We start from the raw sequence: 27,842 nt of genomic DNA on the forward strand, positions 1-27,842 counted from the left end.
TTCTCTCCAGCTTAACATTTCCCTCTTCATCTACACACACACTCACACCCGGTCTAAACTCACACTCACCCGGTCTAAACGCACACTCACCCGGTCTAAACGCACACTCACCCGGTCTAAACTCACTCACACCCGGTCTAAACTCACACTCACCCGTCTAAACTCACACTCACCTGGTCTAAACTCACACTCACCCGGTCTAAACGCACACTCACCCGGTCTAAACTCACACTCACACCCGGTCTAAACTCACACTCACCCGGTCTAAACTCACACACACCCGGTCTAAAACACACTCACCTGGTCTATACTCACACTCACCCGGTCTAAACTCACACTCACCCGGTCTAAACACACACTCACCCGGTCTAAACACACACTCACACCCGGTCTAAACACACACTCACCCGGTCTAAACCACACTCTCACCCGGTCTAAACTCACACTCACCCGGTCTAAACTCACACTCACACCCGTCTAAACACACACTCACCCGGTCTAAACTCACACTCACCTGGTCCAAAACACACACTCACCTGATCTCAACTCACTCACACCTGGTCTAAACTCACACTCACCTGGTCTAAACTCACACTCACCTGGTCTAAAACACACACTCACCTGATCTCAACTCACTCACACCTGGTCTAAACTCACACTCACCTGGTCTAAAACACACTCACCTGGTCTATACTCACACTCACCCGGTCTAAACACACACTCACCTGGACTCAACTCACACTTACCCGGTCTAAACTCACTCTCACTTGGTCTAAATTCACTCACACCTGGTCTAAACTCACTCTTACGTGGTCTAAGCACACACTCACCTGGGACACCCGCACCAATCAACCACACCGCCCGTGGCCCAACATTTCAACTCCCCCTCCCACTCTGTCGAGGACATGGAGGTCCTGGGCCTCCTTCACCGCCGCTCCCTCACCACCCGACGCCTGGAGGAAGAACGCCTCATCTTCCGCCTTGGAACACTTCAACCCCAGGGCATCAATGTGGACTTCAACAGTTTCCTCATTTCCCCTTCCCCCACCTCACCCGAGCTCCAAACCTCCAGCTCAGCACTGTCCCCATGACTTGTCCGGACTTGTCCTACCTGCCTATCTCCTTTCCCACCTATCCACTCCACCCTTTCCTCCCTGACCTATCACATTCATCCCCCCCCCCACTTACCTATTGTACTCTATGTTACTTTCTCCCCACCCCCACCCTCCTCTAGCTTATCGCTCCACCCTTCAGGCTCACTGCCTTTATTCCTGATGAAGGGCTTTTGCCCGAAACGTCGATTTTGCTGCTCCTTGGATGCTGCCTGAAATGCTGTGCTCTTCCAGCACCACATTTTCAGCTAAACTCACTCTCCCCTGGTCTAAACTCACTCTCCCCTGGTCTAAATTCACTCTCACCTGGACTAAACTCACTCACACCTGGTCTAAACTCACTCACACCTGGACTGAATTCTCTCACACCTGGACTAAACTCACTCTCACCAGGACTAAACTCTCACTCTCACCTGGACTAAAGTTACTCTCACCTGGTTTAAACTCACTCTCACCTGGACTAAACTCACACTCACCTGGTCTAAACTCACACTCACCTGGACTAAAGTTACTGTCACCTGGACTAAACTCACTCTCACCTGGACTCAACTCACTCTCCCCTGGTCTAAACTCACTCTCCCCTGGACTAAACTCACTCTCACCTGGTCTAAACTCACTCACACCTGGTCTAAGCTCACTCACACCTGGTCTAAACTCACTCTCACCTGGACTAAACTCACACTCACCTGGACTCAACTCACTCTCACCTGGACTCAACTCACTCTCACCTGGACTCAACTCACTCTCCCCTGGTCTAAACTCACCCTCACCTGGTCTAAACTCACTCACACCGGGTCTAAATTCTCTCACCTGGTCTAAACTCACCCTCACCTGGACTAAACTCTCACTCACATGGTCTAAACTCACTCACACTTGGACTAAACTCACTCACACATGGTCTAAACTCATTCACACCTGGACTAAACTCACACTCACCTGTTCTAACCTCACTCACACTTGGACTAAACTCACTCACACATGGTCTAAACTCGCACTCACCTGGACTAAACTCTCACTCATCTGGACTAAACACTATCTCACCTGGTCTAAATTCACTCTCACCTGGACTAAACTCACCCTCACCTGGTCTAAACTCTCACTCACCTGGACTAAACTCACTCTCACCTGGACTAAACTCACTCTCACCTGGACTAAACTCTCACTCACCTGGATTTCCCATCCCAGCCTGCCCCTTCCCCTCCCCGCCGCCGGCGGCGCTGCTGTTGCAAAGAGTGTGTGGCAACGCGCCTGCGCCGCCGCTCGGCCCGCCGGGAGTTGTAGTCCGCGCCGCCGGCCGACACGGCGCATGTCCCGGCTGCTCCTGCTTTTGAGGGACGGTGAGAGAGAGAAAAAAAACCACTCCGGGGCTCTGCGCCTGCGCAGACGGCCCGCCCTTTCACGGCGAAGACTACAACTCCCGGCGGCCCCGGGACTACAACTCCCGGCGGGCACTGCGCGAGGCAGGCTTCGCGGTGCGAGCTAGGCCCGGGTGGTGTTTGCTGAGGTTTCCTCGGGTTGGAAGCGCGCTCTGGGGATTTTGGGTCGTTATTTGCAACGTGTTAAGGTGCTTACCGTCCGCCTGGGGTGGCTGGGTGTGTACTGGGTGCTTTTAATGACAATTGGGGTCACTGGCTGGATATTGGGGTCTCCTGCTGGATATTGGGGTCCCTGGCTGGATATTGGGGTCTCCTGCTGGTTATTGGGGTCTCTGGCTGGATATTGGGGTCTCTGGCTGGATATTGGGGTCTTCTGTTGGTTATTGGGGTTTCCTGCTGGTTATTGGGGTCTCTTGCTGGATATTGGGGTCTCCTGCTGGATATTGGGGTCTCTGGCTGGATATTGGGGTCTCTGGCTGGATATTGGGGTCCCCTGCTGGATATTGGGGTCCCTGGCTGGATATTGGGGTCTCTGGCTGGATATTGGGGTTTCTTGCTGGATATTGGGGTTTCTTGCTGGATATTGGGGTCTCTTGCTGGATATTGGGGTCTCCTGCTGGATATTGGGGTCTCCTGCTGGATATTGGGGTTTCTTGCTGGATATTTGGGTCCCTGGCTGGATATTGGGGTCCCTTGCTGGTTATTTGGGTCCCTTGCTGGTTATTGGGGTCTCTTGCTGGTTATTGGGGTCTCCGGCTGGATGTTGGGGTCCCTGGCTGGATATTGGGGTCTCCTGGTTATTGGGGTCCCTGGCTGGATATTGGGGTCTCTTGTTGGTTATTGGGGTTTCCTGCTGGTTATTGGGGTCTCTGGCTGGATATTGGGGTCCCTGGCTGGATATTGGGGTCTTCTGCTGGTTATTGGGGTCTCCTGCTGGATATTGGGGTCCCTGGTTGGATATTGGGGTCCCTAGCTGGTTATTGGGGTCTCTGGCTGGATATTGGGGTTTCTTGCTGGTTATTGGGGTCCCTAGCTGGATATTGGGGTCCCCTGCTGGATATTGGGGTTCTTGCTGGATATTGGGGTCTCTTGCTGGATATTGGGGTCTCTGGCTGGATATTGGGGTCTTCTGTTGGTTATTGGGGTCTTCTGTTGGTTATTGGGGTCTTCTGTTGGTTATTGGGGTCTCTGGCTGGATATTGGGGTCCCCTGCTGGATATTGGGGTCCCCTGCTGGATATTGGGGTCCTTGGCAGGTTAATGGGGTCTCGGGCTGGATATTGGAGTCTCGGGTTGGATATTGGGGTCTCTTGCTGGTTATTGGGGTCTCTGGCTGGATATTGGGGTCCCTGGCTGGTTATTGGGGTCCCTGGCTGGTTATTGGGGTCCCTGGCTGGATATTGGGGTCTCCTGCTGGGTATTGGGGTCTCCTGCTGGATATTGGGGTCTCTTGCTGGATATTGGGGTTTCTTGCTGGATATTTGGGTCCCTGGCTGGATATTTGGGTCTCTTGCTGGTTATTGGGGTCCCTAGCTGGTTATTGGGGTCTCTTGCTGGTTATTGGGGGCTCCGGTTTGTTATTGGGGTCTCTGGCTGGATAGTGGGGTCTCTGGCTGGATATTGGGGTCTCTGGCTGGATATTGGGGTCTTCTGTTGGTTATTGGGGTCCCTAGCTGGATATTGGGGTCTCCTGCTGGTTATTGGGGTCCCTGGCTGGATATTGGGGTCTCTTGTTGGTTATTGGGGTCTCCTGCTGGTTATTGGGGTCTCCTGCTGGTTATTGGGGTCCCTGGCTGGATATTGGGGTCTCCTGCTGGTTATTGGGGTCCCTGGCTGGATATTGGGGTCTCCTGCTGGTTATTGGGGTCCCTGGCTGGATATTGGGGTCTCTTGTTGGTTATTGGGGTTTCCTGCTGGTTATTGGGGTCTCTTGCTGGATATTGGGGTCTCTTGCTGGATATTGGGGTCCCTGGCTGGATATTGCGGTCCCCTGCTGGATATTGCGGTCCCCTGCTGGATATTGCGGTCCCCTGCTGGATATTGGGGTCCCAGGCTGGATATTGGGGTTTCTTGCTGGATATTGGGGTCCCTAGCTGGATATTGGGGTCCCCTGCTGGATATTGGGGTCTCTTGCTGGTTATTGGGGTCCCTGGCTGGTTATTGGGGTCTCTTGCTGGTTATTGGGGTCTCTTGCTGGTTATTGGGGTCCCCTGCTGGATATTGGGGTCCCTGGCTGGATATTGTGGTCTCCTGCTGGATATTGGGGTCTCCTGCTGGATATTGGGGTCTCGTGCTGGATATTGGGGTCCTTGGCAGGTTAATGGGGTCTCGGGCTGGATATTGGAGTCTCGGGCTGGATATTGGGGTCTCTTGCTGGATATTGGGGTCTCTTGCTGGATATTGGGGTCTCTTGCTGGAAATTGGGGTCTCTGGCTGGTTATTGGGGTCTCTGGCTGGTTATTGGGGTCTCGTGCTGGATATTGGGGTTTCTTGCTGGTTATTTGGGTCCCTGGCTGGTTATTGGGGTCCCTGGCTGGTTATTGGGGTCTCGTGCTGGATATTGGGGTCTCGTGCTGGTTATTGGGGTCCCCGGCTGGTTATTGGGGTCTCTTGCTGGATATTGGGGTCTCTGGCTGGTTATTGGGGTCTCTGGCTGGTTATTGGGGTCCCTGGCTGGTTATTGGGGTCTCGTGCTGGATATTGGGGTCTCGTGCTGGTTATTGGGGTCTCGTGCTGGTTATTGGGGTCCCCGGCTGGTTATTGGGGTCTCTTGCTGGTTATTGGGGTCTCGTGCTGGATATTGGGGTCTCGGGCTGGATATTGGGGTCCCTGGCTGGTTATTGGGGTCCCTGGCTGGATATTGGGGTCTCGTGCTGGATATTGGGGTCTCTTGCTGGATATTGGGGTCTCGTGCTGGATATTGGGGTCTCGTGCTGGATATTGGGGTCTCGGGCTGGACATTGGGGTCTCTGGCTGGTTATTGGGGTCTCGTGCTGGTTAGTGGGCGGGAGTGTGTATTTTAGGAAGGGGGTGGGGGTGTGTGTCTCTCTCTCTTGGCCTCTCCCCCCCATCTCTCTCCCCCGCCCATCTTTCTCTCTCTCTCCCTCCCCCCCGTGTCTCTCTCTCTCTCTTTTTTACCCCCCCCGTCTCTCTCTCTCTCTCTCTCTTCCCCCCCTCCTCTCTCTCTCTCTCTTCCCCCTCCCTGTCTCTCTCTCTCTCTCTCTTCCCCCTCCCTGTCTCTCTCTCTCTCTCTCTCTCTCTCTCTTTCCCCCCCCTGTCTCTCTCTCTCTTCCCTCCCCCCGTCTCTCTCTCTCTCTCTCTCTCTTCCCCCTCCCTGTCTCTCTCTCTCTTCCTGCTCCCTGTCTCTCTCTCTCTCTCTCTTCCCCCTCCCTGTCTCTCTCTCTTCCCCCTCCCTGTCTCTCTCTCTTCCCCCTCCCTGTCTCTCCCTCTCTCTCTCTCTCTCTCTCTCTCCCTGCTCCCTGTCTCTCTCTCTCTCTCTCTCTCTCCCTGTCTCTCTCTCTCTCTCTCTCTCCCTGCTCCCTGTCTCTCTCTCTCTCTCTCTCTCCCTCCCTGTCTCTCTCTCTCTTTCCCCTCCCTGTCTCTCTCTCTCTCTTCCCCCTCCCTGTCTCTCTCTCTCTCTCTCTCTCTCTTCCCCTTCCCTGTCTCTCTCTCTCTCTCTTCCTGCTCCCTGTCTGTCTCTCTTCCCCCTCCCTGTCTCTCTCTCTTCCCACTCCCTGTCTCTGTCTCTCTCTCTCTCTTCCCCTCCCTGTCTCTCTCTCTCTCTGTTTCCCCCTCCCTGTCTCTCTCTCTCTTCCCCCTCCCTGTCTCTCTCTCTCTCTCTCTTCCCCCTCCCTGTCTCTCTCTCTCTCTCTCTTCCCCTTCCCTGTCTCTCTCTCTCTCTCTCTTCCTGCTCCCTGTCTGTCTCTCTCTCTCTCTCTCTCTCTCTTCCCCCTCCCTGTCTCTCTCTCTCTCTCTCTTCCCCCTCCCTGTCTCTCTCTCTCTCTCTTCCCCCTCCCTGTCTCTCTCTCTCTCTCTTCCCCCTCCCTGTCTCTCTCTCTTCCCCCTCCCTGTCTCTCTCTCTCTCTCTTCCCCCTCCCTGTCTCTCTCTCTTTCCCCCTCCCTGTCTCTCTCTCTCTTCCCCCTCCCTGTCTCTCTCTCTCTCTCTCTCTTCCCCCTCCCTGTCTCTCTCTCTCTCTCTTCCCCCTCCCTGTCTCTCTCTCTCTCTCTTCCCCCTCCCTGTCTCTCTCTCTCTCTCGTCCCCCTCCCTGTCTCTCTCTCTCTCTCTTCCCCCTCCCTGTCTCTCTCTCTCTCTCTCTTCCCCCTCCCTGTCTCTCTCTCTTCCCCCTCCCTGTCTCTCTCTCTCTCTCTCTTCCCCCTCCCTGTCTCTCTCTCTTCCTGCTCCCTGTCTCTCTCTCTCTCTGTCCCCCCTCCCCCATCTCTCTCTCCCCCGTGTCGCCCTCTCCCTGCCTCTGTGTGTCCCTGTTATCTCAGTCTCTCTCTCTCTCTCTTCCCCCACCTCCAGCATGTGACCTCGGGGTGACAGTTCCCGAAGTTTTCGTTGGATGGAGTCCCTGGTGGAACCTGATCCGTTCGGCGGGGATGGATTGCCGGAGGGTCTGGCCGGGAGATTCCTGCAGGAGGAGCTGGATCTGAACGCCAGGCTGAAGGGGATAGAATTCCCGGCTCCCGTCAGCTACATCTACAATCCCCTGGAGTACGCCTGGGAACCGCACCGCGCCTACGTGGAGCGTTACTGCTGCTCCCCCAAGGAGGTGCTGATCCTGGGAATGAATCCCGGACCCTTCGGCATGGTGCAGACCGGGGTGAGTCGTGGTCCGCGCGCTCTCCCGTCCGACACACACACACACCGTCACCCGCTCGCTCGCACATTCTCCCCTCCTCGCTGTCTGTCCCCCACCCTCCTTCCCCCCTCTCGCCGTCTCGTCTCCTTCCCCCCTCTCGCCGTCTCGTCTTGTCTCCCTTTCCCCCTCTCGCCTCCTTCCCCCCCTCTCGCCTCCTTCCCCCCCTCTCGCCTCCTTCCCCCCCTCTCGCCTCCTTCCCCCCCTCTCGCCTCCTTCCCCCCCTCTCGCCTCCTTCCCCCCCCTCGCCTCCTTCCCCCCCTCTCGCCTCCTTCCCCCCCTCTCGCCCCCTCGCCTCCTTCCCCCCCTCTCGCCTCCTTCCCCCCCTCTCGCCCCCTCACCTCCTTCCCCCCCTCTCGCCTCCTTCCCCCCCTCTCGCCTCCTTCCCCCCCTCTCGCCTCCTTCCCCCCCTCTCGCCTCCTTCCCCCCCCCCTCTCGCCTCCTTCCCCCCCTCTCGCCTCCTTCCCCCCCTCTCGCCTCCTTCCCCCCCCCTCGCCTCCTTCCCCCCCCTCGCCTCCTTCCCCCCCTCTCGCCTCCTTCCCCCCCTCTCGCCTCCTTCCCCCCCTCTCGCCTCCTTCCCCCCCTCTCGCCTCCTTCCCCCCCTCTCGCCCCCTCGCCTCCTTCCCCCCCCTCGCCTCCTTCCCCCCCTCACCCTCTCGCCTCCTTCCCCCCTCTCGCCTCCTTCCCCCCCCTCACCCTCTCGCCGCCTTCCCCCCCTCTCGCCTCCTTCCCCCCCTCTCGCCCCCTCGCCTCCTTCCCCCCCTCTCGCCTCCTTCCCCCCCTCTCGCCCCCTCACCTCCTTCCCCCCCTCTCGCCTCCTTCCCCCCCTCTCGCCTCCTTCCCCCCCTCTCGCCTCCTTCCCCCCCTCTCTGTCTCCTTCCCCCCCTCTCGCCTCCTTCCCCCCCTCTCGCCTCCTTCCCCCCCTCTCGCCTCCTTCCCCCCCCTCGCCTCCTTCCCCCCCTCTCGCCTCCTTCCCCCCCTCTCGCCTCCTTCCCCCCCTCTCGCCTCCTTCCCCCCCTCTCGCCTCCTTCCCCCCCTCTCGCCTCCTTCCCCCCCTCTCGCCTCCTTCCCCCCCTCTCGCCCCCTCGCCTCCTTCCCCCCCCTCGCCTCCTTCCCCCCCTCACCCTCTCGCCTCCTTCCCCCCTCTCGCCTCCTTCCCCCCCCTCACCCTCTCGCCTCCTTCCCCCCCCTCGCCTCCTTCCCCCCCTCTCGCCTCCTTCCCCCCCCTCTCGCCTCCTTCCCCCCCTCTCGCCTCCTTCCCCCCCTCTCGCCTCCTTCCCCCCCTCTCGCCCCCTCGCCTCCTTCCCCCCCCTCGCCTCCTTCCCCCCCTCACCCTCTCGCCTCCTTCCCCCCTCTCGCCTCCTTCCCCCCCCTCACCCTCTCGCCTCCTTCCCCCCCTCTCGCCTCCTTCCCCCCCTCTCGCCCCCTCGCCTCCTTCCCCCCCTCTCGCCTCCTTCCCCCCCTCTCGCCCCCTCACCTCCTTCCCCCCCTCTCGCCTCCTTCCCCCCCTCTCGCCTCCTTCCCCCCCTCTCGCCTCCTTCCCCCCCTCTCGCCTCCTTCCCCCCCTCACTGTCTCCTTCCCCCCCTCTCGCCTCCTTCCCCCCCTCTCGCCTCCTTCCCCCCCTCTCGCCTCCTTCCCCCCCTCTCGCCTCCTTCCCCCCCCCTCGCCTCCTTCCCCCCCTCTCGCCTCCTTCCCCCCCTCTCGCCTCCTTCCCCCCCTCTCGCCTCCTTCCCCCCCTCTCGCCTCCTTCCCCCCCTCTCGCCTCCTTCCCCCCCTCTCGCCTCCTTCCCCCCCTCTCGCCCCCTCGCCTCCTTCCCCCCCCTCGCCTCCTTCCCCCCCTCACCCTCTCGCCTCCTTCCCCCCTCTCGCCTCCTTCCCCCCCCTCACCCTCTCGCCTCCTTCCCCCCCTCTCATCTCCTTCCCCCCTCTCGCCGTCTCGTCTTGTCTCCCTTTCCCCCTCACTGTCTCCTTCCCCCCCTCACTGTCTCCTTCCCCCCCTCACTGTCTCCTTCCCCCCCCTCACTGTCTCCTTCCCCCCGCTCGCCGTCTCGTCTCCCTTCCCCCTCTGGCCGTCTCGTCTCATCTCGTCTCCCTCCCCCCTCTCGCCTCCTTCCCCCCTCTCGCCGTCCTGTCTCCTTCCCCCCCCCCCACCTCTCTCTGTCCCGTCACACCCTGACTGCTCACTCGCCTTCTCTGTTTTCCCGCACCCCCCTACCCCCTCCCCTGCAGGTTCCGTTCGGGGAGCTGGAGAGCGTCCGGGACTGGCTGGGCCTGGGTCCTGAGCTGGCTTCCGTCTCGCGCCCCCCTCGGGAGCACCCCCGGCGGCCGGTGCTGGGTCTGGGCTGCGCCCGCTCGGAGGTGAGCGGCGCCCGCTTCTGGGGCCTGTTCCGGTCGCTGTGCGGGCCCCCGGGACCCGCCTCGCTCTTCCGCCACTGCTTCGTCCACAACCTCTGCCCGCTGGCCTTCCTGGGCCCCTCCGGCCGCAACCTGACCCCGGCCGAGCTGCCGGCGGGGCCCCGGGAGGAGCTGCTGGAGTGCTGCGGTGACTCCCTGGCCAGGGCGGCCCAGCTGCTGGGGGTCAGCACCGTGCTCGCCGTCGGCCGGCTGGCCGAGCAGAGGGCCCGGCGGGCGCTGGCCGGGTCGGGGGCCCCCATCCGGGTGGCGGTCCTCCCCCACCCCTCGCCCCGCAACGCCAGAGCCAACCGGGGATGGCAGGAAGTGGCCACCACCGTGCTGCGGGAGCTGGGGATCGCCCAGCTGCTGGAGATCCCTGCCGACCCCTGACCTCCTGCTGACCCCTGACCCCCGGTGACCCCTGCCCCCTCCCACAGCCCGGTGCCCTGCTGACCCCTGACCCCCCCGGCGACCCCTGCCCCCACCCACAGTCCGGTGCCCTGCTGACCCCTGACCCCCCCGGCGACCCCTGCGCCTACCCGCAGCCCGGTGTCCTGCTGACCCCTGACCCAGCGGCGACCCCTGCCCCCACCCGCAGTCCTGCTGACCCCTCCGGCGACCCCTGACCCCTCCCACAGCCCGGTACCCTGCTGACCCCTGACCCCCCAGCGACCCCTGCCCCCACCCACAGCCCGATGCCCTGCTGACCCTCAGCCTGGTGTCGTGCTGACCCCTGACCCCACCTGACCCCTGCTGAATCCCCCCCCAAACCCCTGGCTGGATCCTGTTCTCCTCCTGACCTTTGACCTCATCCCCAAACTGAAACCTGTCCTCCTGCCGACCTCCGACCCCATGCCCAAACTGAACCCTGTTCTCCTCCTGACCCCGCTGGCCTTTGACCCCAGCCCCCACTGACCATCGACCGTGACCCCCGGCTGAACCCTGACCACCCTCTGTCTTCCTCCTCCCCGCCCGACAACCTCTGCCCCCCCCCCACAGAGCCCCTTGAGACCTCCTGACCCCCGTTGACCTGTGACCCCTGCCCCAGTCGCTGTCGACCTTTAACCCCAGTCCTCCCTCTGACCCTGACCCACTGACTGCCCACCACTTCCCCCCAAAAAAACACTGATCCAAAACTGCCCCACTCTGCAACTCCCACCCCCACCTCCACTCCCCTTCCCCTGCTTCCCACCTCCCCCACCCCCCCCCTCCACCCCCTCCCACTCTCGGGCAGCGGGTCCCAGGATCGCAATAACTCCCACCACCGCCCCGTCGTCGAAACTAATTCTCCTCCTCACCTCACCCCCTCCCCACCAGCAACCCCCCGCGAACCTCAGGTTCTTTACCTGATTCCCATTTATCAGTGACCACACCGCTCCTCCCCTCCCCCCCCCCCACCCCCCCCCCCACCCCCCGCCCATGTTCTCTGTGGTGACCAACACTCGCTTGGAAATAGTTTCCCACCTCCCGGGTGCTCAATGAAAGGTCCTTGTGACTGACACTAAACTAAATAACAATGCAGAAAGGCAGGTGTGTGTGTGTGTGTGTGTTTGTGTGTCTCTGTATCCACGTGTATAGTATCTGTGTGTGTGCGCATGTGTATCCGCGTGTATTGTATCTGTGTGTGTGCGCGCTTGTGTATCCGCGTGAATTGTATCTGTGTGTGTGTGCGTCTGTATCCGCGTGTATTGTGTGTGTGTGTGTGTGCGCGCGCGCATGTGTATCCGCGTGTATTGTATCTGTGTGTGTGTGCGCGCATGTGTATCCGCGTGTATTGTATCTGTGTGTGTGTGCGCGCATGTGTATCCGCGTGTATTGTATCTGTGTGTGTGCGCGCTTGTGTATCCGCGTGTATTGTATCTGTGTGTGTGTGTGCGCGCTTGTGTATCCGCGTGTATTGTATCTGTGTGTGTGCGCGCTTGTGTATCCGCGTGTATTGTATCTGTGTGTGTGTGTGCGCGCTTGTGTATCCGCGTGTATTGTATCTGTGTGTGTGCGCGCTTGTGTATCCGCGTGTATTGTATCTGTGTGTGTGTGTGCGCGCTTGTGTATCCGCGTGTATTGTATCTGTGTGTGTGTGCGCGTGTGTATCCGCGTGTATTGTATCTATCTGTGTGCGTGTCTGTATCTGCGTGTATTGTATGTGTGTATGTGCGTCTGTATCCGCGTGTATTGTGTGTGTGTGCGCGCGTGTGTATCCGCGTGTATTGTATCTGTGTGTGTGTGTGCGCGCTTGTGTATCCGCGTGTATTGTATCTGTGTGTGTGCGCGCTTGTGTATCCGCGTGTATTGTATCTGTGTGTGTGTGTGCGCGCTTGTGTATCCGCGTGTATTGTATCTGTGTGTGTGTGTGCGCGTGTGTATCCGCGTGTATTGTATCTATCTGTGTGCGTGTCTGTATCTGCGTGTATTGTATGTGTGTATGTGCGTCTGTATCCGCGTGTATTGTGTGTGTGTGCGCGCGTGTGTATCCGCGTGTATTGTATCTGTGTGTGTGTGTGCGCGCTTGTGTATCCGCGTGTATTGTATCTGTGTGTGTGCGCGCTTGTGTATCCGCGTGTATTGTATCTGTGTGTGTGTGTGCGCGCTTGTGTATCCGCGTGTATTGTATCTGTGTGTGTGCGCGCTTGTGTATCCGCGTGTATTGTATCTGTGTGTGTGTGTGCGCGCTTGTGTATCCGCGTGTATTGTATCTGTGTGTGTGTGTGCGCGCTTGTGTATCCGCGTGTATTGTATCTGTGTGTGTGTGTGCGCGTGTGTATCCGCGTGTATTGTATCTGTGTGTGTGTGTGCGCGTGTGTATCCGCGTGTATTGTATCTATCTGTGTGCGTGTCTGTATCTGCGTGTATTGTATGTGTGTGTGTGCGTCTGTATCCGCGTGTATTGTGTGTGTGTGCGCGCGTGTGTATCCGCGTGTATTGTATCTGTGTGTGTGTATGCGCGTGTGTATCCGCGTGTATTGTATATGTGCGTGTGTGCGCGTGTGTATCCGCGTGTATTGTATCTGTGTGTGCGCGCGTGTGTATCCGCGTGTATTGTATCTATCTGTGTGCGCGTGTGTATCCGCGTGTATTGTATCTGTGTGTGCGCGCGTGTGTATCCGCGTGTATTGTATCTATCTGTGTGCGCGTCTGTATCTGCGTGTATTGTATCTGTGTGTGTGTGCGTCTGTATCCGCGTGTATTGTGTGTGTGTGTGTGTGTGCGCGTGTGTATCCGCGTGTATTGTGTGTGTGTGTGCGCGCGTGTGTATCCGCGTGTATTGTGTGTGTGCGCGTGTGTATCCACGTGTATTGTGTGTGTGTGTGTGTGTGTGTGTGTGCGCGTGTGTATCCGCGTGTATTGTGTGTGTGCGCGCGTGTGTATCCGCGTGTATTGTGTGTGTGTGTGCGCGTGTGTATCCGCGTGTATTGTATCTGTGTGTGTGCGCGTGTGTATCCACGTGTATTGTATCTATCTGTGTGCGCGTCTGTATCTATGTGTGTGTGCGTGTGTATCTGTGTGCGTCTCTGTGCCTGCCTGTGTGCCCATGTCTCCGTCTGTGCATATCTCTCCCCTGTATGTGTGTATCTCTGTATTTGTGTGTGTGTGCGCGCGCACGTGTGTGTACATGTGCGTGTCTCAGTCTCTGTGCACATCTCTCTCCCTGTGTGTGAAAGCACGCGTGTGAGCACGTGTCTGTGTGTGCATATCTCTCTTTCCATGTGTGTGTGTGTCTGTGTGTGTATGTATGCGCACATCTGTGTGTCAGTCTCTGCGCATATCTCTCTCCCTGTGTGTGTGTGCGTGCGTGTGTGTGTGTGTGTGTGCTCGCGCACGCGTGTCTCTGTGTCTGTGTGCATCCTGCCCGTCGATAAGCTATCCTCCTGATATTAAGCTGAGGGGATCTGGGAGCAAGGGCAGTCCATTCTGCCCATCGAGCTCGCTGTACTTACCTTCCCCAATCCCTACAACCCCTCGATCCTTTGCTGATTGTAAAAACTTTGTCCTTCATCTTCCACTCAGCCTCTGGTGTTGGGGGAGGGACTGGATTCAGCTGATTCACTGTATTGGTAGCCTCCCCTCAGGAAGAGCTCATACCCCCCTCATCTCCAAGTTTTATATAAACTCTGCCACGCCAACCCCCCATTTCCGACCTCTCTCAGATGGGAGGGAGTTGAGAGAGAGAGAAAGAATACAATATCGATGCTCCTGCAAGAGGGTGAGGGAACAGATGTTGCTCTGAAGTAGGTCTCACTACAAGCATGTCAGATTTCAACGTATGTCCAATTACTTTTCAGCCTTAGAAATTTCACCTGGATAAGCTTATTCCTTACGAAACACTTTACTCTGCCTCTCCCTCTCCCTGCAGTGTTTGATGGGACGATGGAGAGGGAGCTTTACTCTGTATCTAACCCCGTGCTGTCCCTTTCCTGGCAGTGTTTGATGGGGGTGACAGTGTAGAGTGAGCTTTACTCAATATCTAACCCCGTGCTGCCCCTGTCTCTGGGATGGGGGGGGACAGTGTAGAGGGAGCTTTACTGTGTATCTAACCCCGTGCTGTCCCTTTCCTGGCAGTGTTTGATGGGGGGGACAGTGTAGAGTGAGCTTTACTCAATATCTAACCCCGTGCTGCCCCTGTCTCTGGGATGGGGGGGGGACAGTGTAGAGGGAGCTTTACTGTGTATCTAACCCCGTGCTGTCCCTTTCCTGGCAGTGTTTGATGGGGGGGACAGTGTAGAGTGAGCTTTACCCTGGATCTAACCCCGTGCTGCCCCTGTCCCTGGGATAGGGGTGACAGTGTAGAGTGAGCTTTACCCTGTATCTAACCCCGTGCTGTCCCTGTCCCTGGGAGTGTTTGATGGGGGGACAGTGTAGAGGGAGCTTTACTCAATATCTAACCCCGTGCTGCCCCTGTCCCTGGGATGGGGGTAACAGTGTAGAGTGAGCTTTACCCTATATCTAACCCCATGCTGCCCCTGTCTCTGGGATGGGGGGGACAGTGTAGAGGGAGCTTTACCCTGTATCTAACCCCGTGCTGTCCCTGTCCCTGGGAGTGTTTGATGGGGGACAGTGTAGAGGGAGCTTTACTCTGTATCTAACCCCGTGCTGCCCCTGTCTCTGGGATGGGGGTAACAGTGTAGAGTGAGCTTTACCCTATATCTAACCCCATGCTGCCCCTGTCTCTGGGATGGGGGACAGTGTAGAGGGAGCTTTACTCTGTATCTAACCCCATGCTGCCCCTGTCCCTGGGAGTGTTTGATGGGGACAGTGTAGAGTGAGCTTTACCCTGTATCTAACCCCATGCTGCCCCTGTCCCTGGGAGTTTTTGATGGGGACAGTGTAGAGTGAGCTGTACCATGTATCTAACCCCATGCTGCCCCTGTCCCTGGGAGTGTTTGATGGGGGACAGTGTAGAGGGAGCTTTACCCTGTATCTAACCCCGTGCTGTCCCTGTCCTGGGAGTTTTTGATGGGGACAGTGTAGAGTGAGCTTTACCCTGTATCTAACCCCGTGCTGCCCCTGTCCCTGGGAGTGTGAGATGGGGGACAGTGTAGAGTGAGCTTTACCCTGTATCTAACCCTGTGCTGTCCCTGTCCCTGGGAGTGTTTGACAGGGACAGCCATGGGAACCCTACTTGGGGGAGAAATGATCAGACTAACGTCCGCGTACTCCATGTCTGTGAGAACCTCTCTGTCAGATCCAACTGCCTGGCTCTGTTTTCTTACCTTCTGGGAGAGAGGGAGAGGGAGTGTGTACCCCCCCCCCCCCCCAGAATACAATCATGTACAGATTTTAAAAAAAATAATAAACGCACAGTCTTGCCTGAAAATTGACACGTCTTCCAAATTAACGGCTGCACACTTGGTGCCTTATTTTCCCCGTGATGGGAGGCTGGTTAACCAGTAGGGCCGCGGGTTTTGTCTGGGTTTGTAATGGCGAGTTAGGCAGGGAGGGGTGAGTGAGAGGGGAGGGGGAAGGGAGGAGCAAGAGGCTGATAGAGGAGACGGGCTGAATGGCCTCTTACTGTTCCTGTGCAACAGCCCGTAAAGTCTCTGTCTCTCTGTCCGTCTCTCTCTCTTTCCCTCTCTGTCTGTCTTTTCTGTCTTTCTTTCTCTCTCTCTCTCTGTCCGTTTCTCTGTCTCTCCCTCTCTGTCTGACTTTCTGTCTCTGTCTCTGTCTCTCTCTCTGTCCGTCTCTCTCTCTCTCTCTCTCTCTCTCTGTCTTTCTTTCTGTCTTTTTCTTTCTCTCTCTCTCTCTCTCCCTCTCTGTCTGTCTGTCTTTCTTTCTCTCTCTCTGTCTTTTCTGTCTCTTTTTCTCTCTCTCTCTCTCTCTTTCCCCGCCCCTGTCCATCTGTCTCTCTCTCTCTCTCTCTCTCTCTCTCTCTCTCTCTCTCTCTCTCTCTGTCCGTCTTTCTCTTCCCCCCCCTCCCCCTCTTTGTGTGTTTGTCTGTCTGTCTCTCTCTCTCTCTCTCTCTCTCTCTCACACAATCACAAAGATGTTGTGAAACTTGAAAGGGTTCAGAAAAGATTTACAAGGATGTTGCCAGGGTTGGAGGATCTGAGCTACAGGGAGAGGCTGGACAGGCTGGGGCTGTTTTCCCTGGAGCGTCGGAGGCTGAGGGGTGACCTTATAGAGGTTTATAACATCACGAGGGGCATGGATAGGATAAATAGGCAAAGCCTTTTCCCTGGGGTGGGGGAGTCCAGAACTAGAGGGGGGTAGGTTTAGGGTGAGAGGGGAAAGATATAAAAGAGACCTAAGGGGCAACGTTTTCCCCCAGAGGGTGGTACGTGTATGGAATGAGCTGCCAGAGGATGTGGTGGGGGCTGGTACAATGACAACATTTAGGAGGCATTTGGATGGGTATATGAATAGGAAGGGTTTGGAGGGATATGGGCCGGGTGCTGGCAGGTGGGGACTAGATTGGGTTGGGATATCTGGGTCAGCATGGACGGGTTGGACCGAAGGGTCTGTTTCCGTGCTGTACGTCTCTATAACTATGATTGGGAGACAGTGTAGAGGGAGCTTTACTCTGTATCTAACCACCTGTCTCTGGGAGTGGATTAGGTTAGGGATATCTGGGTCAGCACGGACGGGTCAGGCCGAAGGGCCTGTTTCCGTGCTGTACCTCTCTGTGACTCTATCTCGGCCATGGAGTGGTAGAACGTCCGAAGTCACACAACACCAGGTTATAGTCCAACATGTTGATTTGAAACCACAAGCTGTCAGAGCACTGCTCCTTCATTGAGTGAAGTCATTTTACCTGTCTGACCCGTCCCTGCTGACCCAGGTATCCCGAACCTAACCCAGTCCCCATTCCCCCAGCACTCGGCCCCATCTCCCTCTAAACCCTTCCTGTTCCTGTCCCCCATCCACCTTTTAAATGCTGTCATTGTACCAGCCCCCCACCCACTTCCTCTGGCAGCTCCTCCCACACACGCACCACCCTCTGGGAGGAAAAAGTTGCCCCTCGGGTCCCTTTCCCCCTCTCACCTTAAACCTACCCCCCTCTAGTTCTGGACTCCCCCACCCCAGGGGGAAAAGACCTTGTCTATTTACCCCCACCCTCGTGATGTTATAAACCTCTATAAGGTCACCCCTCAGCCTCCAACGCTCCAGGGAAAACAGCCCCAGCCTGTCCAGCCTCTCCCTGTAGCTCAAACCCTCCAACATCCTTGTCAATCTTTTCCGAACCCTCCCACAACATCCTTCCTGTAGCAGGGAGACCGGGATTGAACACAATATTCCAACAGGGGCCCCTAACCAATGTCCTGTACAGCCACAACATGACCTTCCAACTCCTGTACTCAATAAAGGTTTATCTGACCAATAAAGGGAAGCATACCAAACCCCTCCTTCACTATCCTATCTACCTGCGACTCCACTTTCAAGGAGCTATGAACCTGCACTCCAAGGTCTCTTTGTTCAGCAACACTCCCCCAGGACCTTACCCTTAAGTGTATAAGTCCTGCTAAGATTTGCTTTCCCAAAATGCAGCCCCTCGCATTTATCTGAATTAAACTCCATCTGCCACTTCTCAGCCCTTCGGCCCATCTGGTCCAGATCCTGTTGTAATCTGAGGTAACCCTCTTCGCTGTCCCACTACACCCTCCAATTCTGGGATCATCTGCAAACCTACTCACTGTACCTCGAATGTCCACATCCAAATCGTTTATATAAAATGATGAAAAGCAGTGGACCCAGCCCCGATCCTTGTGGCACTCCACTGGTCATGGGCCTCCAGTTCTGAAAAACAACCCTCCTCTCTCTCTCAGAAATCTCTTCACCCGGAGAGTTGGTGGGTTGGTGAAGGTTGGTGTGTCTGTGGGATTCAGCGATAGAGGAAGGTGGGGGTGGAGACCTAAACGCATTTAGCGCTTTCACAGAGGACTAAGGTGCAGCGCTTATAGACCAAGGGATGTGCAAGTGTCGGTGGGATTATGGTGTACCCTACTCCTGCTCGATGGATTGGGTTCAGACCGTGCTGTCATTGGTGATCGCAAATTGGGTCAGTTCACGTGTGTCCACCCACTCAATTTGCTTTTGATTGCATTAATGACCCTCGAGTCTGGGTAATAAAACTAATGGATGCGTGCAAAATCAACACTTCAGAAGAGGAAATATGGAACGTTAGTGCCCCGGCGCAATAGATTAAAGACTGAGCAGCTAATCGCCCACACTCTAGGAATCTAATAAGCTGAATCTTCTCGTAAGTGTGAGTTAATTCAGTGTAATTAATAACCAGAGGGGAATGTTATATCACAGCGTTGCAACCAAAAGTAAACCTGATGCGTGTCTTTATTTCTGTAAGGATGCAGCCATAAAATACTGACTCATTTTGAGCACGTTCCTGTCGTCAAATCTCTCTGTCACGGGTGAGGTGCTGAGTCCTTGCGAGGATGCCCACCCTCCTAGAAATTCAGGGAGTCCCCACGGTGTGCAACGAGGCTATTCACCTCATCAGGACCCTCCGATGAAAAGCATTCCCCCCCCCACCACCATCCCTGGGTACTCGGTACCCTCCCGCAACGGGCACATCCCTGGGCACTACGGGGACAACTTAGCATGGTTAAAAACAAGGGCTGCAGATGCTGGAAACCAGAGTCCAGATCAGAGCGGTGCTGGAAAAGCGCAGCGGGTCAGGCAGCATCCGAGGAGCATGAAAATCGACATTACAGGCAAAAGGAATAGAGACAGGGAGCCTGTAGGGTGGAGAGATAAGTGCGAGGGGAGTGGGGGTGGGAAGAAGGTAGCATAGAGTGCAATACGTTAATGGAGGTGATAGGTCAGAGAGGAGGGTGGAGTGGATAGGTGGGAAGGAAGATAGGCAGGTAGGACAGGTCATGAGGATGGTGCTAAGCTGGAAGGTTGGAATTGGGGTGAGCTGGGGCAAGGGGAAACGAGGAAACTGGTGACGTCCACGATTTAGCACGGCCAATCCCACCCTAACCTGCACATCCCTGGGCACTACGGGGACAATTTAGCACGGCCAATCCCACCCTAACCTGCACATCCCTGGGCACTACGGGACAATTTAGCACAGCCAATCCTACCCTAACCTGTGCATCCCGGTGCACTACGAGGACAATTTAGCACGGCCAATCCCACCCTAACCTGCACATCCCTTGGCACTACGGGGAGAATTTAGCACGGCCAATCCCACCCTAACCTGTACATCCCCGGGCACTACGGGGACAATTTAGCATGGCCAATCCCACCCTAACCTGCACATCCCTGGGCACTACGGGGACAATTTAGCACGGCCAATCCCACCCTAACCTGTACATCCCTGGGCACTACGGGACAATTTAGCACGGCCAATCCCACCCTAACCTGCACATCCCTGGGCACTACGGGGACAATTTAGCACGGCCAATCCACCCTAACCTGCACATCCCCGGGCACTACAGGACAATTTAGCACGGCCAATCCCACCCTAACCTGTACATCCCTGGGCACTACGGGACAATTTAGCACGGCCAATCCCACCCTAACCTGCACATCCCTGGGCACTACGGGGACAATTTAGCACGGCCAATCCCACCCTAACCTGCACATCCCTGGGCACTACAGGACAATTTAGCACGGCCAATCCCACCCTAACCTGTACATCCGTGGGCACTACGGGGACAATTTAGCACGGCCAATCCCACCCTAACCTGCACATCCCTGGGCACTACGGGACAATTTAGCACGGCCAATCCCACCCTAACCTGCTCACCTATGGACTCAGAATGAAATGGGGTGGCGAGAGACAAAAAGAGAGCAACAGAGAGGCAAGGAGAGAGAGGGAAAGAAAAAAAATGAGTAATAGAGATAGAGAAAAGAGAGACAGTAACGTGAAGAGAGCAACAGGGAGGGAGGAAGGGAGAGAGAGAAGGGAAAAGAGAGAGACGGAGATGTAAAAACCGAGTAACAAAGATAAACAGAATGGAAAAGAAAGAGATAGAGATATAACAAGTTATTAAAAGACACGCTTAAATCGACAGTAACACAGTGAGATAATGGGAGAGGAGGAGTGGGGCAGGGTAAGTATAGATGGGAAGTATGATTCTCAGGCTCCAGTTAGAGAGGTCTGGGGGAGAAGGGGGTGTGGTGGAGGGGGTATAATCACACTCAGCTGGGGTGTGGGGGAGGGCTGACCAGAATGCTTCAACCCCCAACATTCTTCCTCAAGCCCACCCCCTTCCCTGCCACCTAACTCCTTCACATTCAATGGCGTTATTGTCACTGAATCCCCCTTCCCCCACTATCAGCATCCTGGGGGTTACCGTCTCCAGCAAGAGAGAGAGAGAGAGAATCTAACCATCGCCCCCTTGTTTAATGGTGTTACCGTCACTGAATCCCCTTCCCCCGCGATGAACATCCTGGGGGTTACTGTCTCCAACAAGCAAGTGAGAGAATCTAACCATTGCCCTCTTGATGTTCAATGGTGTTACCGTCACTGAATCCCCCTCCCCCCCCCCCCCCCCACTATCAACATCCTGGGGGTTACCGTCTCCAACGAGAGAGAGAGAGAGAATCTAACCATCGCCCCCTTGATGTTCAATGGCGTTACCGTCACTGAATCCCCCTCCCCCCCCCCCCCCCACTATCAACATCCTGGGGGTTACCGTCTCCAACGAGAGAGAATCTAACCATTGCCCTCTTGATGTTCAATGGCGTTACCGTCACTGAATCCCCCTTCCCCCCACTATCAACATCCTGGGGGGTTACCGTCTCCAACAAGAGAGAGAATCTAACCATCGCCCACCCGTGACGTTCAATGGTGTTACCATCACCGAATCTCTCACTTCCCCATATATTAACATGTGGTGGTGGTGGGGGGGGGTTACCATCTCCAATGGGAGAACAGGTGAGAGTTTTGCTAAAGCTGTACAGGGCATGTGTCAGAACACAGTTGGAGACCATGAACAGCAGGGGTCCTGTATCCAAGCACAGATAGACTGAAGGCAGTCCAGAGGAGGCTCCCTCGGCTGTTCCCAGGAGAGGGAATACAGGACCTGTACTTGTTGGAAGGTCAGAAAAACAAGGGATGACCTTATTAAAATGTAGGAGATCAACGGGGAGAGGAGGGGGGATTCGATTGGGGTGGGGGGGGGGAGATGTGGAGAGCGTGCTCCCCCTTTGAGAGTCTAAGAGCAGAGGGTGTGAACTCAGAGAGTGAGGGGTGAAGACAGAGACTGCTTCTCTTTCTGAGGGGTGGTGGGGGGGGCGGGGAGAAGAGTGAATCCTTTCCCGCAGCGGGATGGCGAGGCTGGGGGTTGCTCAGTCTATTCCAGAGTGAGGTTTTTAATCAGTAACAGGCAGAGGGGAGTGTAGTAACATTGCAACGACGCTTTCACCTTATCGAGGTTATTTTGTTTTTTAAATTACAAAAAGGGGGGGGGGGTGTAATAAAGGCAGAGATGCCGAGGAGTCTGGAAAGAGGCTAGTTTAAAGTTTGGGAGAAGATTTGTAGCTCGGGTGCTCATTGTTGTGGTTCTGTTCGCTGAGCTGGGAGTTTGTGTTGCAGACATTTCGTCCCCTGTCTAGGTGACATTCTCAGTGCTTGGGAGCCTCCTGTGAAGCGCTTCTGTGATCTTTCCTCCAGCATTTATAGTGGTTTGTCTCTGCCGCTTCCGGTTGTCAGTTGCTGTCTGCTGCAGTGGCTGGTATATAGGGTCCAGGTCGATGTGTTTGTTGATAGGATCAGTGGATGAGTGCCATGCCTCTAGGAATTCCCTGACTGTTCTCTGTTTGGCTTGCCCTATAATAGTAGTGTTGTCCCAGTCGAATTCATGTTGCTTGTCGTCTGTGTTTTTAATGATTACAAAACACTACACAGGACAAACAGGAAGACAGCTAACAACCCGCATCCATGAACACCAACTAGCCACGAAACGACACGACCAGCTACCCCTAGTAGCCACACACACAGATGACAAGCAACATGAATTCGACTGGGACAACACTACTATTATAGGACAAGCCAAACAGAGAACAGCCAGGGAATTCCTAGAGGCATGGCACTCATCCACAGATTCTATCAACAAACACATCGACCTGGACCCTATATACCGGCCACTGCAACGGACAGCAACTGACAACTGGAAGCGGCAGGTACAAACCACTATAAATGCCGGAGGAAACACCACAGAAGCGCTTCACAGGAGGCTCCCAAGCACTGAGGATGTCACCTAGACAGGGGACGAAACGTCTGCAACAAAAACTCCCAGCTCGGAGAACAGAACCCACAACAACAGAGGCTAGTTTAACAACAGCCAGGGTGTGTGGCCGGTTCTGCCTTGGTTTAGCTCTAACAGTGAGAGGCTGCTGCGGTGCAGAAAGACTTCCAAGGTTAAGCAGATGATTCCTGACTGACCTGCCTCTCTCAAATCTCTCCTGCCCCCGTAAGAATCGGTGTTTCAAATTTACCTTTTTGCCAAGGGGTGTGTTTACAGGAAGTTACCGGATTGGAACAGCTCCTGAGTTTAGTTGCTGTGTCTGATTGGTTACATTTTCCAATAGATCGGGTGACACGGTGGCTCAGTGGTTAGCACTGCTGCCTCACAGCGCCAGAGACCCGGGTTCAATCCCCACCTCAGGCACCTGTCTGTGCGGAGTTTGCACGTTCTCCCTGTGTCTGCGTGGGTTTCTTCCGGGTGCTCCGGTTTCCTCCCACAGTCCAAAGATGTGCGGGTCAGGGTGAATTGGCCAGGCTAAATTGCCTGTAGTGTTAGGTAAGGGGTATGGGTGGGTTACGCTTTGGCGGGTCAGTGTGGACTTGTTGGGCCGAAGGGCCTGTTTCCACACTGTAAGTAATCTAATAATTTATTCAAAATTCTGATCTCTTCTGTTTGTATTTTAACTGTAACGTTGACATAAATTCTGTTTTGCTAAAAGCCGAGTGGTTTGACCAGCTGCATCACACCTGGAACAGCCACTTCACATCTGCCTTTAGATTAGATTAGATTCCCTACCGTGTGAAAACAGGCCCTTCAGCCCAACAGGTCCACACTGACCCTCTGAAGAGTAACCCACCCCGACCCATTTCCCCCCTGACTAATGCACCTAACGCTATGGGCAATTTAGCACAGCCAATTCACCTGACCTGCACGTAGAGTCATAGAAATGCACAGCACAGAAACAGACCCTTCGGTCCAACCCATCCATGCTGACCCAGATATCCCAACCCAATCTAGTCCCACCTGCCAGCACCCGGCCCATATCCCTCCAAACCCTTCCTATTCATATCTGCAAATGTGTTGCTGGTCGAAGCACAGCAGGTTAGGCAGCATCTCAGGAATAGAGAATTCGACGTTTCGAGCATAAGCCCTTCATCAGGAAGGGCTTATGATTCCTGATGAAGGGCTTATGCTCGAAACGTCGAATTCTCTATTCCTGAGATGCTGCCTAACCTGCTGTGCTTCGACCAGCAACACATTTGCAGCTGTGATCTCCAGCATCTGCAGACCTCATTTTTTACCCTTCCTATTCATATCCCCATCCAAATGCCTCTTAAATGTTGTCATTGTACCAGCCTCCACCACATCCTCTGGCAGCTCATTCTATACACGTACCCACCCTCTGTGTGAAAAAGTTGCCCCTTAGGTCTCTTTTATATCTTTCCCCTCTCACCCTAAACCCACGCCCCTCTAGTTCTGGACTCCCCGAACCCAGGGAAAAAGACTTTGCCTATTTACCCTGTCCATGCCCCTCATAACTTTGTAAACCTCTATAAGGTCATCCCTCAGCCTCCGATGCTCCAGGGAAAACAGCCCCAGCCTGTCCAGCCTCTCCCTGTAGCTCAAACCCTGGCAATATCCTTGTAAATCTTTTCTGAACCATTTCAAGTTTCACAACATCTTTCCGATAGGGAGACTGTGGGAGGAAACCAGAGCACCTGGAGGAAACCCACGCAGATACGGACAGAACATGCATGAAAAAATAGGATGGGCTCACATATTCTTAAAATATTTTGAGCAGGGTCTGACCTGGTCTACAACAATATCCTCCACCATTTCTGCCACCTACACACAGACCCCATCACCAGATATGTATTCCCCTCCCCATCCCATCTGCTTTCTGCAAAGACCGTTCCCTCCGTGACTACCTGGTCAGGTCCACACCCCCCAACAACCCACCCTCCCAACCTGCGCCCACACCTCCTCCCTCACCTCCATCCAAGGCCCTAAAGGAGCCTTCCACATCCATCAAAGTTTCACCTGCACATCCACCAATATCATTTATTGTATCCGTTGCTCCCGATGCGGTCTCCTCTACATTGGGGGAGACTGGGCGCCTCCTAGCAGAGCGCTTTAGGGAACATCTCCGGGACACCCGCACCAATCAACCACACCGCCCCGTGGCCCAACATTTCAACTCCCCCTCCCACTCTGCCGAGGATATGGAGGTCCTGGGCCTCCCTCACCACCAGACGCCTGGAGGAAGAACGCCTCATCTTCCATCTCGGGACCCTCCAACCCCAGGGCATCAATGTGGACTTCAACAGTTTCCTCATTTCCCCTTCCCCCCCCCCCCCCCCGCCACCTCATCCCAGTTCCAACCTTCCAATTTAGCAATGTCCTCATGACCTGTCTTCCTTCCCACCTATCTGCTCCACCCTCCTCCCTGACCTATCACCTTCACCCCCACCGCCACCCACCTATTGCACTCTCAGCTACATCCTCCCCAGCCCCATCCCCCTCCCATTTATCTCTCCACTCCCAAGGCACCCAACCTCAGTCCTGATGAAGCGCTCTTGTGCGAAATGCTGACTCTCTTGCTCCTCAGATGTTGCCTGATCTGCTGTGCTTTTCCAGCACCACACTCTCGTCGACAACAACATCGCAGAAACACACCCCTCTGGCAAATTCAGAAATCAGATTTTCTCACCCATGATGCCCATCGTAGGAACACAGAGCCCAGCCTGTCGCTAGTCATAGAGACGTACAGCACGGAAACAGACCCTTCAGTCCAACCTGTCTATGCTGACCCAGATATCCCAAGCCAATCTAGTCCCACCTGCCAGCACCCGGCCCATATCCCTCCAAACCCTTCCTACTCATATATCCATCCAAATGCCTCTTAAATGTTGCGATTGTACCAGCCTCCACCACATCCTCTGGCAGCTCATTCCACACACGTACCACCCTCTGTGTGAAAAAGTTGTCCCTTAGGTCTCTTTTATATCTTTCCCCTCTCACCCTAACCCTATGCCCTCTAGTCGTGGACACCCCAACCCCAGAGAAAAGACCTTGTCTATTTGCCCTATCCATGCCCCTCATGATTTTATCATTCTCTTCAGGTCACTCCTCAGCCTCCGACGCTCCAGGGAAAACAGCCCCAGCCTGTTCAACCTCTCCCTATAGCTCAAACCCTCCAACCCTGCAACATCCTTGTAAATCTTTTCTGAACCCTTTCAAGTTTCACAACATCTTTCCAATAGGAAGGAGACCAGAATTTCAGACAATATTCCAACAGGGGCCTAAACCAATGTCCTGTACAGCCGCAACATGACCCTCCCAACTCCTGTACTCAATACTCTGACCAATAAAGGAAAGCATACCAAACCCCTCCTTCACTATCCTATCTACCTGTGACTCCACTTTCAAGGAGCTATGAACCTACACTCCAAGGTCTCCTTGTTCAGCAACACTCCCTCGGACCTTACCATTAAGTGGATAAGTCCTGCTAAGATTTGCTTTCCGCTGCAAATGTGTTGCTGGTCAAAGCACAGCAGGTTAGGCAGCATCTCAGGAATAGAGAATTCGACGTTTCGAGCATAAGCCCTTCATCAGGAATAAGAGAGAGAGCCAAGCAGGCTGAGATAAAAGGTAGGGAGGAGGGACTAGGGGGAGGGGCGATGGAGGTGGGATAGGTGGAAGGAGGTCAAGGTGAGGGTGATAGGCCGGAGTGGGGTGGGGGCGGAGAGGTCAGGAAGAGGATTGCAGGTTAGGAGGGCGGTGCTGAGTTGAGGGAACCGACTGAGACAAGGTGGGGGGAGGGGAAATGAGGAAGCTGGAGAAATCTGAATTCATACCTTGTGGTTGGAGGGTTCCCAGGCGGAAGATGAGGCGCTCCTCCTCCAGCCGTCGTGTAGTTGTGTTCTGCCGGTGGAGGAGTCCAAGGACCTGCATGTCCTCGGTGGAGTGGGAGGGGGAGTTAAAGTGTTGAGCCACGGGGTGATTGGGTTGGTTGGTTCGGGTGGCCCAGAGGTGTTCTCTGAAGCGTTCCGCAAGTAAGCGGCCTGTCTCACCAATATAGAGGAGGCCACATCGGGTGCAGCGGATGCAATAGATGATGTGTGTGGAGGTACAGGTGAACTTGTGGCGGATATACTCGAAGATTTGCTTTCCCAAAATGCAGCCCCTCGCATTTATCTGAATTAAACTCCATCTGCCACTCCTCAGCCCATTGGCCCATCTGGTCCAGATCCTGTTGTAATCTGAGGTAACCTTCTTCACTGTCCACTACACCCTCCAATTTTGGTGTCATCTGCAAACTTACTAACTGTACCTCTTATGCTCCCATCCGAATAATTTCATAAATGATGAAAAGCAGTGGACCCAGCACCGATCCTTGTGGCACTCCACTGGTCACAGGCCTCTAGTCTGAAAAACAACCCTCCACCACCACCCTTTGAGCCAATTGAGAGAGGGAAAATAATAGCATCTATTTCTTCAAGAGTCCAGCAGCTTCTGTTGAATCTAAAAGCTGAAAAAGCCCTAAAAACTCTGGACTGTGAGAGCTGGTCACACCCAGCCAGGCTGCTTCTATTGTTCCAACTTTAGGGGAAAAAAAAAGACTTTGAGCTCGGACTTTTTTCATTGGAGAAAAGGAGGAGGAGAGGGGACCTAATTGAGGTATACAGGATAATGAGAGGCATAGATAGAGTCGATTTCCCAGCGGAAATGACTAACACAAGGGGCCATAGTTTTAAGCTGATTGGAGGAAAATATAGAGGGGATGTCAGAGGCGGGTTCATTACACAGAGAGTTGTGAGAGCATGGAATGCGTTGCCAGCAGCAGTTGTGGAAGCAAGGTCATTGGCGACATTTAAGAGACTCCTGGACATGGATATGGTCACTGAAATGTGAGGGCGCATACATGGGGATCAGTGGTCGGCACAACATAGTGGGGCTGAAGGGCCTGTGCTGTGCTGTACTGTTCCATGTTCTGTGTTCTATCAGCTTGTCACCTCTTGTTCCATCTCTCTCTCTCTCTCTCAAAATGAATCGCGATGAAATACACCTCTTAAAGCCACAGAATTGTGTTATGGACTCGGCCAGACCTCTCAAAAAACATTCTTAAGTAGGCAGCTCTCAAGCTAACTTTGCAATTTGGATCGGTAAGTGAAAATTACCCGGATTAAGTTAGCCAGGTTGACTACTAGATTTTAAAGCAGACATAAGTTTAGTCACAAAGTTACACAATGCAACATAAAGAACAGAATTAAGAACGCCAACAGAGCCCGGTCTATCCTAACTAGATATAATTGTGCTGTTCCAAATATACACAACAGTCCCAATAAGCAAACTCCCTTAAACACCAGTATAAGATTAGATTCCCTGCAGTGTGGAAACAGGCCGTTCGGCCCAACCAGTCCTCCAAAGGGTAACCCACCCAGGCCCATT

The 27,842-nt window shown here is 55.1% G+C and overlaps 1 protein-coding gene and 1 pseudogene across 1 annotated transcript; one reads left to right on the forward strand and one right to left on the reverse strand.

Annotated features, from left to right (window-relative positions):
- Nucleotides 1-2,567: 2,567 nt before the first annotated feature.
- LOC132808982 (single-strand selective monofunctional uracil DNA glycosylase-like) lies at nucleotides 2,568-15,553 on the forward strand. Its single transcript, XM_060822374.1, has 3 exons — nucleotides 2,568-2,676; nucleotides 7,010-7,310; nucleotides 9,577-15,553. Exons 2-3 carry the CDS (start codon nucleotides 7,050-7,052, stop codon nucleotides 10,129-10,131), a joined length of 816 nt encoding a protein of 271 aa, XP_060678357.1. The 5' UTR covers nucleotides 2,568-2,676; nucleotides 7,010-7,049; the 3' UTR covers nucleotides 10,132-15,553.
- A 410-nt stretch (nucleotides 15,554-15,963) lies between these two features.
- Nucleotides 15,964-27,842, reverse strand: part of LOC132808989 (putative uncharacterized protein DDB_G0271982) — a 20,660-nt pseudogene continuing 8,781 nt past the window's right edge.

Source organism: Hemiscyllium ocellatum, assembly GCF_020745735.1.
Source record: "Hemiscyllium ocellatum isolate sHemOce1 chromosome Y unlocalized genomic scaffold, sHemOce1.pat.X.cur. SUPER_Y_unloc_1, whole genome shotgun sequence".
Lineage (NCBI taxonomy): Eukaryota > Metazoa > Chordata > Chondrichthyes > Orectolobiformes > Hemiscylliidae > Hemiscyllium > Hemiscyllium ocellatum.